We start from the raw sequence: 11,037 nt of genomic DNA, 5'->3' as shown, positions 1-11,037 counted from the left end.
ATTACTAGGGCCCGGAGGGCGGGCTTCCCGGGCTACCCGCTGGGCTCCACTCCCCTTCCCCATCCCGGCTTCCCCAGGGCAGGGGACACGCCGAGCTGATGGCCCTCCGGCCCTCCTCCTCGGGGCCCTGTGGCCTGGTGGAAAAGTCTCACCATCGGAGCCTCAGAGCCACCTGTCGGCCTGGAGTCCTCATCTGTACAGTGGGGACCTCAGATGCGCTAGAGGCCTCCTGCGTGGGGCCCGCACTCCGCGTCCCTCCCTGATCTATGAAATGAGGGGATTACTTAGGGGATCCAGTCAGTGGGTCCCAGCTCTAAATTCCTCTAGGTGAGAGGGCGGCCTGTCCTCCGGGCTGGGCCCCAAACCCCGAGAACACAGGGGGACAGGACACTGCCTCATTTTACCGCGTGGGGTCCTCGCAGGTCCTCTAAGTAAACAATCTCGTGACATCCGGAGGACACAGGCTGTCACACAGTAAGTCCCAGAGGGCACGGGGCTGCCGCCTGGCTCCCAGGGGGCGGGGGCGAGGACTCGACCCATCCTGTCGGGGAACAGCTGTTACTCCCAGCTTCTTGGCCATTCTTACACCTGCTCCCCGCGGACTTTCTTCAGCCGGAGTCCCGAGGCCTAGTGTGTAACGTGGGTGGAAATCTGGGCACCTGGCTCCTCCTGGCACCAGGGCGGGGTGTGCGGGTGGGCCTGGGCCAGCCGGAAGTCTGCAGGACGTGGGCGGACAGAGGGCGGGTCTCAGCGGGGTGGAGAGGATCTGGAACACGCTGACAGCTGGGTCACTATCTGTGTTGCCTTTTCGGGAGGAGCCCCTCCGGCTGGTACCCAGTCTTCAGGAAAGACGTGCTTCCTCTCCCTCCCCCTTGCAAGTGCCTGCACTGACTGGGTCGGTCCGTCGGGTCGGGGTCACGCCTCCCCGGGGTGGTCTCCATGGGGTGGAGAAGGGCTGTCTGCTACTCATCTCCCTGTACATTTCCTCAAGCTCAGAGGGCTCAACCCCAAAGCCAGCAGGTCCAGCTAAGTCTCTGTAGGTTTCAGAGGCTCTCGTTTTCTCCAACATTCCACCACTTACAGGAGGCTCACATTCCATCCCGACTCCAGGGAACCTGATCTCTCCAGATGAAGTGTCTGGCTTTGGCCTTCGTTCGAGGTGCCTGTGACACTAACTGCCCTCACAACGCTGCTCTTGTCATCTGCATCAGACCTGGGTCCCCTACCCAGCTCCTCCGTAAGGAGGGCCAAGGGCCCGGGACAGTTCCGCAGAAGAGGGCCCCAGCCTCTGGGAAGGCAGTACCTCCAGGAGTTGGGAGTCCCCTCCTCTGACCCAGAACCGCTCCCCCTACAGGTGGGCTCCTCACTGCCTTCAGCAGAGACCACAGGACAGAAAGCAGTGCTCCCTCCTCAGACTTAACAGTTTGCAGCCCCAGGGAGCAAGACGATGCCTGGCCACCCAGCCCCACTCCCTTCCTACCTGTGTTCTCACCCCAAGCTTCTCCCCTCTCTCCTGAGCAAGTCCCAGGTCTCCCCCGGGGGGACACAAAGAACAAAAGCAAATATAGCCTCCTCGCCCTCTGACCTGGCCAGTCCCGGGGTGTCCGAGCCGCAGCCCCTGCAGGAGGGAGGGGAGCTGCCGGAGGGCTACCCCATCTGGAGCCTCCCGTTGTCTCCACGTCCTTTTCATCCTTCCTGGGGCCCAGAGGCCCCGCACGCACAGGCCTGGGAAAGGTTAAATCGGTTGGGCAGTCCCCCTGCTCCCCACCCTGCAACCCCCAGCAGAATCTAAACTGGGAAACTTCGTGGCGGGAACAAAGCGGGTGTTTGTTGGGTTTCCCTCCTGCCTGGGAGGCTGTTCTCGGACCACGGCATTCCTGGGTTGGCCCCAGTCAGCTCACAGCGGCTTCTCCCTGTGCTGCTGCAGCAGGAACCACAGTCCTTCCACAGGCCGGGCCTCCGGACACCTCAGGGCTGCGGCTCCGCTGACGTTGAAAGGAATTTGAGTGAAGAAAAGCCAGTTCTTGGGGTGCCCGGCTAAGTCGGTGGAACGTGGGACTCTCGACCTCAGGGTCCCGAGTTCAAGCCCCGTGTTGGGTGGAGATTACTTAAATAATTAAACAGAAAAAGCAAGCTAGTTCTTAAACAGAGAAAGGACTAGAACCAGGCATTAAACAAGCTCTTCCAAGACCGGTCAGTGAGTAAATGAGACCAGCATGCCTTCTGGGGCCCGAGAACAGCTGCTGGCACGCAGACCGCCCTTCAGCTCACCCCTCACCCCGTCCTCCGGCCGCGGAGAGGAGCTCACAGGCAAGGAAGCTTATGAGCGGCACGTGGGGCCTGGTGAGAGCAGAGACGGAAGCAAGGGACGAAAGCAAAGGTGTTCAAAGGGGACAGACACCCCTGTGGGAACAGGACCACAGCCCCTCCAGCAAGGAGCAGAGCCCGGCTCACCTACCCAGGAGCGGGGACGCCCCGGGGCCCAAGCTCACCCCGGGGACGGGAAAGCAGACATGCAGTGTGGCATCAGTTTTTATTAGAAAACCCCTTTTGGTCAGAGCTTCCCCGACCCAGAGCAGAGACCGGGCATGCCTTTGAGAGTCCCTCGGCCTTCACGTCGTCTTCCAGCCTCTTCTGGGTGGGCAGCACCAGGCAGTCTCCTGAGCGTCCCTCCTGGACCCCTCGGAGTTCTCCCCGCCCGCCTGCCCGGCTCGGCAGTGGGCACCCGAGGGCCTTTGAGGCTGGAGGCAAAGGAGGCATCCCTGTTGGTACGGCTTCAGGATGGAGGGGAGGCCCCGCCCTTCACTCTGCTTGAGAGCAGACAGGATCCAGGAGAGGGTGGCAGGGGCGAGGGGAGAAGAGACTGCACTCGAGATCCACTTCGGAATCTGGAAAGCACCTGGGTCTCCTGGGGAGGGAGGGTCGTGGCCGCCCCACTCAGTTCTTCTTGGTCTTGGGAGTGTCGTATTTCCTCTTGCTGGAGTACCACAGCAGCAGGGGGATGCCGATGGACGGAAGCGTCATGACTCCAAAGGCTGCCCAGTCCAGCTGTGGAGGACAACACGGGCCTTGCTTACAAGTCTGGATCAGGGCACAGGAGGGCCGGGGAGGGGAGGGGTGGCTAATGACGAGACGGGGAGAGGCAGCAGTCCCGCCCAAACTTTCAGCAGAACCTTAGTGGAAAGGCTCGTCTGACCACAGGACCACCTGTCTTCCGAGCTGTGGAGCCCAAGGCCTCACCTGACCTGACCCAGACCGAAGAGAAGCTTCTCTCTTCCAGACAGTCTCAAGGGGTGACGCCCAGCCCTGCACGGACACTCAAGCCCACACCTCCAGCCCCCTCTTCCACTCCTCTCCCTTGCCTTCTGCTCTCCAGCCTTGCACACCCGCTTGTCAGGCCTTCTTCTTTCCTCTGAGCTACTCCCCCTACACAAGATGCCCGCCCTTCTCTCCCTCCTCTGGCTGGTCGAACACCACCTCCCCCTGAAAGCCCTCCCCGACTCTGGAAGACAAGGTCAGATGCTCCGACACCCTGTCTGCGGTCTCGGTCTCAGCCCGTTTCTCCCGGGACTTGTTCTGAGCCCCCCACGGCCCTCTACCCCCTGGGAAGCGAGCCTGTGTCTCCGTCACCTCCGTCTTCCGAAAGCAAAGCACAGAACTGAGCGCAGAATTAGGAACTTCACGATTATTCACTGAATAAACACACACGTGAATTTCCTCAGTTGGCCTGTCTTCAAAGAACGCTCTCTGAGACCGGACCACAACAGCGCTCCTTGGCCTGCCCAGTGTGCTGCAACTCTCTGAATCTAAGATACTCTCTTAAGCCTCAAAAGAGACCCAGGACTCCAAGAGGGGACTCCACTCGAGGCTGAGTAGAGAAAGAGGGCAATTGCGGTCTCACTGCCGGCACCACGGGGACATAGGACATTTGCTGGCTGGCTGCGTCAGACACCAAAAAACACAGGTATGATGAGAACCCACAGACTACACAAATCTTCTAAGGGGACCAACAGCTCCCAGAACCAGAGGGCGTCCCTGTCCCTGGGGAATGGTACGGGGACTCGGCAGAGCTTACAAAATGGGGGGAGAATCTCCTATCAAACTCCCGCTGAGCCAGGATGCCCCCCTGTCCGGGGGCGCTGGTGAAGCCAACCTGAAAGGAGAAAAGAAGGGCATCAGGGCAGATCCAGTCCTTCTCACGTGAGGGGGGGCAGTCCCGCCCACCCCAATCCTCAGCGGAGAGACTCTCGGGGCGCGGAGGCTCAAGACAGCTTCAAGAAGACGCGGAAAAGCTTCCGGACTGGACAGAGTCAGAGGATTCTTAGTGTGTCGCAAAGAGGAGTAAATCAGGAGCCAGGAGACACCCGAGGGGCCTTTTCTAAACAGGGGCCAGCTGTGCGGCCGCGATCGGAGCCAGTCCTCCCTCCTCAGGCGTCTCCAACTCGGAAAGAGAGGCCCACCGGCCCCCTGCAGGGCGAGGCGGGTGATGGAAGGGCTTGCCCTTGGCAACCGCTCCCCCGTTCCTCAAGTGGAAATACGTTTCCATACTCACAAGTGATACGAGGCTCAAACGAAATAACGAGAAGGACTCTGAAAAGCACGAGGCCCCACCCAAGGGCACGCTGGGAGGGGGGCTGGGGCTGCCCGCATTCCTGCCTGGAAAGCAGGCCGAGCCCTGCAAACAAGCTCGCTCTACAGGGGCAGCCGAGCCTTTGATCTTGTGTCTTTTAACCTATCAAGTACCAGGTAGAACCACAGTCCCACAGTAGGTTCTGAAAACAGAAAGGACACAAGATGTGAGAGCCGAGCCATGGTTACGAGGGCCTGGTTCCACGTGGTTTATTAAAAAAATTCAAAAAAGTGCAGCGGGGCTCAGAGAATCTTAGGTTTTATTCCACGGCTGACTCCGTGAAGTCTCCGCCCTACCGTGCAGTCACCACGTAGCCTACGGGCCGCTTGTACGGTCTTGCCAGAGGCCTTCATAAATTCAAGGCCTGAGCATTCTGAGGACCAGGACAGTGTCCCAGTCTTCTCGGTGTCCCCAGGTCTTAGCACACCACCAGGGCACAATAAACGTCTGCTGACCTTTTCATCAACCCATCGAAGGAATGTTTACTACTGATTTCCTATTACGTGGGAGAAACGGAGAGACATCTGAGACGAGGTCCGTGGCCCGCAAGGGGCCGCTGAGTAAGCTGGGGGTGGGGCATGGCTTCAGACCAACAAGTAAGAAGTACTGGAATGGCACAGATAGACGTTCCTTCCGGTGGCCCAGACTGTGCGAGCTACTGAAGTTTACACGCGGTCGGCAAACGTCTGCTCAAAGAGCGAGGAGGAAAAAAGCACGAGGCGTAAAAGCAGGAGACAGACACCAGGGCTGCGGCCCACGGCTGGGCCTGGGGAGGGTGGATACTGAAGTGGGGGAGGGGGGACACTTCAAACAGAAAGAATGAGAGAGGGCAGGGAGGGCGGGGAGGAGCGTGGTCTCATTAGGGCGAAGCGTCTGTGGGCAGAACGTGCCAGAAGGAAAGCCGGAGGCAGAGAGCATCTAGCTACACCACCAGGGCGCATGCGGCAGGCATCTTCCAAGCAAGGGAAAGGGCCGGCAACGGCAGAGACCAGGAATGATCTGCCGGTGCCCTAGGACCCAGATGGGAAGGACGAAGACGACGATAAACTGGGCGTCAAATGACATGTCCCAGGTTAAAGCCAAGCAGTAGGCGTGGAGCGGAGGGAAGGCTACGGGCCTCCCCTCCCACCATTTCAACCACTCTATTCTGGATCTTTATAACTTGAAACACATTCCTTCCTAAGGACAACATGCCCAGCTTCTGGTCCTTCTTCTTCTTTTTTTTTTTTTTTTCTTTTTTAATGAACTTATTTTTGAGAGAGAGAGAGAGAGAGACAGAGTGCAAGCAGGGGAGGGGCAGAGAGAGAGGGAGACACAGAATCCCAAGCAGGCTCCAGGCTCTGAGCTGTCAGCACAGAGCCCGACGCGGGGCTCATACCCATGAACCGTGAGATCATGAGGACGCTCAACCGACTGAGCCACCCAGGCGCCCCAGCTTCTGGTCCTTCTCACCTTCCTCAGAATTTAGTGAGGAAACGCCCTGGAGGTTTCCTGCAAGAGTTTTCAAAGGGAAGCAGACCTAGGCCGCATCAGCTAAGGTCCGGGCCACTCACCACGACAGGCCCGTCCTCCTGGGCCAGGTAAGTAACGGTTGCCGAGGTGAAGTTGAAGTAGCCGGCCTTGAGAGGACGCAGGACCACCGTGTGGGAGACGTTGCTAGCGCTGGGCGGACAGTTAAGGAAGGAAGAAAATGAGGCTGGTGTCGTAACATCCTTTCTGCCTGCGGACTAAATGCACCCTTCACAAGGGAGCGGTCAACACACGGCGATTTCCGCCCGCAATACCCCGCGATGACGCTTATGCAGACCTCTTCCTAAGCCCGAAACGTGTGGGGTCATACGGGTCCCTGGCACACTCAACATCCAGCTTCTTCACGAGTACCCAGCACAGAGGTTTCTGAAGGAGTATGTACTACGGATGGGACACCAGCCACTCTCACAGAAACTGCCAGTGACTAACCGAAGGAAGGCTGAAGGCACAGAGTAAGAACAAGAAAACCCCAAGGAGAACACTCACCCTCACCAGAAAATCTAAGTGTCTACGCCTTCCCGTATCGTATGTCATAGGGCCTCATAACCTAAACTTTAGGAAGCTCCTTTCTCAAGTCCACACTAACTCACGCTCAGTTTCCTCTCGTCCCATCCTATCCAGAGAGGTGATGGAGAATGGCCACGCACAGCCAGACCGTTTGAAGGGACCTCACTGCGGCAATGTGTTCGTGTCATCCCCAACACCCGCAGCCCCCACCCCCGCCCCCAGCCTTTGTCACCCGGCGTCAAGAGGATACGGGGCAATCCGGTCCCATTTGACATTGAGCATTCCAGAGACAATGCCAAAGTCCTCCGGAGGGAAGGAGTCGTCGGATAACTCCACATCTAATGCAGCGCTGTAAATGGAGGCACAAAAGTGGTTAGTATGTAACAGATACAAAGTTAATCAATAATTAGGGTGCTTGGCTGGCTCAGTTGGTAGAGCCTGAGACTCCTGATCTTAGGGTTGTGAGTTCGAACCTCCATGTTGGGTGGAGAGATTACTTAAAAACAAAACCTTAAAGGCAAACCATAAGAGACTCTTAAATACTGAGAATACACTGAGGATTGATGGGGGGGTGGGGGGAGGGGAAAGTGGGTAATGGGCACTGAGGAGGGCACCTGTTGGGATGAGCACCGGGTGTTGTATGGAAACCAATTTGACAATAAATTTCATATTAAAAAAAAAAACCACCGTAAAAAAAAAAAAAGGAGCAATCAGGGGTGCCTGGGTGGCTCAGTTGGTTAAGCGTCTGACTCTTGGGTTTCGGCTCAGGTCAGGATCTCACAGTGGGTGGCATGGAGCCTGAGTCTCTGCACTGACAGCAGGGAGCCTGCTTGGGATTCTCTCTCCGCCTCTCTTGCTGCCCCTCCCCCGATGGCGCTCCGTCTCCCTCTCTCAAAATGAATAAAAAAACGTAAAAAACAAAATCTTTAACCAAAAAAGTGATCAGCAATTAAATCTGCCTGCTTGTCCTAAAATATCAGAAATACAGAGGACAGATGGGAATCACACCGAAACTTGGCTTTGTCGCACTAAAGAATCTCCATCAAGGACTGGATTCTACCGCTAAGAAGCACCAAATATCCGGGAAGGCACAGGCCTAACTTCATTCTTGCCCCAATTTCCGTGTGTCTGTGTGTATGTACACAGGGGAAGAAGGCTAAGGCTCGTGTGGAAGAAAAAACCACAGCGAATAAAGTTAAAGAAAGGGAGCAACGTGCTGAACCCTGAACGCCCCCAAGGTAACAAAGGATCATGTGGGTTCGTTCTGCCTTCGCATCTTCCTCTCCTGGTTTGACCCTAATTCTTGCTCCTCCCCACTCAGAAATTCTCCCGACTCAACAAAGTGGCCGATGGCCCCGGTACCTAACGTGAAAGCGGGTCCAGAACATCCGCTCGCTGTGCTGGTCTCTGGTCCCAGCCGTGAAACCTGAGAACCCCGAGAAGTCCCCCCCATGCGCCCCGGGCCGCCTCACCTCGAGCCAACATTGTAGATGTTGTACTGTAAGGTCAGGTCTCGCCCCTCCACGGCGTATCTGTTCAGCAGCGATTTGGAGGCCAGCAGCCGGGCTCCTTCCTCCGCCCGACTGACCGCAAGCAGAGCCAACAGCACGGCCGCCAGCAGCCTCATCTGCGGAGAGAAACGCCGAGCGGGGCGGGCGACCCACGCACGTAAGGGCGCCACGATCTTCCCGGCAGAAGTCCCTCGGCAAGTCCAGCTCGCCGGGGCCGCAGCCCCTTCCCCATCAGCCACCAGCGCGGACCCCGCCGCCAGGCTGCCTGTCCGCCCCGGAGACCCCGCCGCCCCCTCCTCCGCCCGGGCCCACGGGTTTCCGCGCACGCTCGAGGGGTCCTCCCTACAGCCCTCCCCGGGGCCCCGCTCCTCCTGGCCCACATCCCTTTCGGGGTCCCTCCGGCCCGGCCCGCTCGGTGCGCCCCCTGTCGCCAGGAAGCCACGTCTCCCGCCGGCGCGCCTCTCCCGTGCCCGCCGTGACCGAGCGCCCGGCCGCCGCCACCCACGCCTCCGCGCGCCCCAGGGCTCGGCGCTCACCGTGCGCACCCCACGGGCCTCTCGGGGGGCCACCAAGACCGGAAGAGAGAGTCAGCAGCCCGGAGGCCGGAAGTGAGCTCAGCCGAAAACGGCGGTGTTCCGCGCGATGCCCCCTGGGAATTGTAGTTCGCGGCCAGGCCCCGCCCCCGGCTCTGCGGCGCCCGCGCGCGCCCGGAACGCGAGCGGGGCTGCGGTACCTCCAGGGGCCGCGGCGGCCACTGCCTTGCGGACCCCGCAGTGCTGGAGGCGGGGTTGGCGCACCAGCGAGCTAGGAACCTGGGGAAAGCTCTTTCTCTCAGGACTACCGGCATCCTTTCTACTTCCAGGAGACACACGAGGTCCTGCATCCAGGAAGTCGCCAAGCCCCGAGCTTCGAGGTGCCAGAACAGCAATCCTTTCTTCGCCGGAGCCACCGCGACCGCTTCGGCTAGTGCGCCTTACTGTTCGCTGTGTCCTTGCGGTGGCCGCCCTGTCTCGGGTCTCTCCCTGCACTTTTCCATCAGCTGCCAGACAGACGCCCCCAAACAGCGTTCTGGACAAGGCAGCCTGTGGGGTTCTGCAGTCGTGAATTCGGTGGCTGCCACTCACGGGCTACGTAACCTGGAGGCAGGCGTCATTTCTGTAAAGCCTTGGTTCTCAGATCTGTAAAATGAGATAATTCCAGCACTCTCCAAATGCTGGAGGTCCAATAAGATTATGTATCTGAGCACGTTTTCTAGCACAAGTATGTGCTTAATAAATGGTAACTGTCAACATTACTATTATTCTGTGTCTCCACGGCAGCATTTCTTCATTCAGCATGCATTTATTGAGCCCCAGATTCGTGCCTGCACTGTTCTCGGTACCGAGGATACAGTGACAAACAGGACTGAGATTTCTACTTTCTGGGACTTAACACTCTTGTGGAATAATACACATTTCCTGTGTTTGTTCTAGCCTCCCCTCCACTTCCACCTCCCACGCTAGAGCTCCTTGAGGACAGGTTTCTGTTTTCCACTGCTTAGCGTGATGCCTGAGCACAGGGGGGACTCCAGGAATGAATGACAACTTCTCTACACACACCCTCCAACCTGCTCTTTGTTGTTGTTGTTTCACTTTTATTTCATGATCATAAACTTCACTCTGCAATCCAGCTAGTCGGGGGAGGGGGGGGGCAAGGAAAACCCGGGACCCGGGAACTGCAGGGGGAGCACAAAGATTATATATGCAATATGCAAGCAGATGGGGGCAGAGGAGTGCTCTCCAGAGCTACACAAGGAATGTTCGTGTAGTTAAGACCAAATCCAAGTCAAATGTATGCGATTTGTCCACAGTCAGCACTGGTCATCTTCTTGCAGCTCCTGGACCCAAAGCACTCATGGCTTCCACGACGTTCATGCCCTCGGTCACATTGCCAAACACGATGTGCTTGCCGTCCAACCACTCGGACTTGGCGGTGCGGGTGAAGGATGGATCCGTTCGTGTTGGGTCCAGCATTTGCCACGGACAGGATGCCAGGACCTGTGTGCTTCGGGATGAAATTCTCATCATCAAATTTCTCCCCACAGATGGACTGGCCGCCAGTGCCATTATGACGTGTGACGTCACCACCCTGGCACATAAATCCCAGAATAATCCTGTGACAGCAGGAAGCTCTGAAACCAAATCCCTTCTCCCTGGTGCTCAGAGCATGGAAGTTCTCTGCTGTTTTGGGAAATTTGTCTGCAAACAGCTCCAAGGAGACACGGCCCAAGGGCTCGCCGTCCATGGCGATGTTGAAGAACAAGGTGGCGTTGACCGTGGCCGGGGGGGGGGGGGGGGGGGGGGCATGGGGGGGGGGGGCATGGGCGGTTCCCGGGCGGTGTTGTCTGTAAGGCCAATCCGCTCTTGTCTTATCCATATCCAACCTATCGGTCAGGGCCATGTTCCAGTCCCCGCCCCCCCGCCCCCCTCACCCTCCCATTCCCCCCCCCTCCCAGGAGCCTCCCTTGACTTTGCCAGACTACACTGCTTTTTCACAGTACCCCAGTTTAATGTTTCCCCCCAATTGTTTCCGGCCCGGAAAAGCTGCCTTAGTCGTAGGTGCTATTTCCCCGGGGTACACTTATCCAAAGGTCCTGCAGCGACGCAGAGCACAAAGGAGGTGCCGATTGCTGTTTGCGGGAATTCTTATTCCTTCCCAGAGCATTTTTCCAGGATTGGAGTGATGGGAAGTGTGGGTGCTTTTGTTTCTCAGACTCAGCTGCACACAGAAGGAGTGTATCTTCCCCATGCGCAGTCTAGATACCCTGCCGAAGAGCCGCTCTGGGTTCAGAAGAGAAAAGGGGCGCCTGGGTGGCGCAGT

At 57.9% G+C, this 11,037-nt stretch overlaps 1 protein-coding gene and 1 pseudogene across 2 annotated transcripts; both read right to left on the bottom strand.

Annotated features, from left to right (window-relative positions):
* Positions 1–2,519: 2,519 nt before the first annotated feature.
* SSR2 (signal sequence receptor subunit 2) lies at positions 2,520–8,797 on the bottom strand. 2 transcript variants are annotated; one of them, XM_042926191.1, is made up of 7 exons: positions 8,715–8,797; positions 8,140–8,294; positions 6,918–7,016; positions 6,184–6,292; positions 4,076–4,153; positions 2,900–3,048; positions 2,520–2,741 (listed from the first exon to the last, which is right to left on the bottom strand). In XM_042926191.1, exons 2-6 carry the CDS (start codon positions 8,292–8,294, stop codon positions 2,938–2,940), a joined length of 552 nt encoding a protein of 183 aa, XP_042782125.1. In that variant the 5' UTR covers positions 8,715–8,797; the 3' UTR covers positions 2,520–2,741; positions 2,900–2,937. The 2 variants fall into 2 exon arrangements, with proteins under 2 accessions (XP_042782125.1, XP_042782124.1); XM_042926190.1 differs by having other exon boundaries at positions 2,520–3,048.
* Positions 8,798–9,786: 989 nt separating this feature from the next.
* On the bottom strand, positions 9,787–10,500 carry LOC122211570 (annotated as a pseudogene).
* Between the last annotated feature and the right edge of the window lie 537 nt (positions 10,501–11,037).

This window comes from Panthera leo, chromosome F3, assembly GCF_018350215.1.
Source record: "Panthera leo isolate Ple1 chromosome F3, P.leo_Ple1_pat1.1, whole genome shotgun sequence".
NCBI classification, from domain to species: Eukaryota; Metazoa; Chordata; class Mammalia; order Carnivora; family Felidae; genus Panthera; species Panthera leo.
The sequence above is the reverse complement of the archived record's forward strand: the minus strand, read 5'-3'. Positions and strand labels throughout refer to the sequence as shown.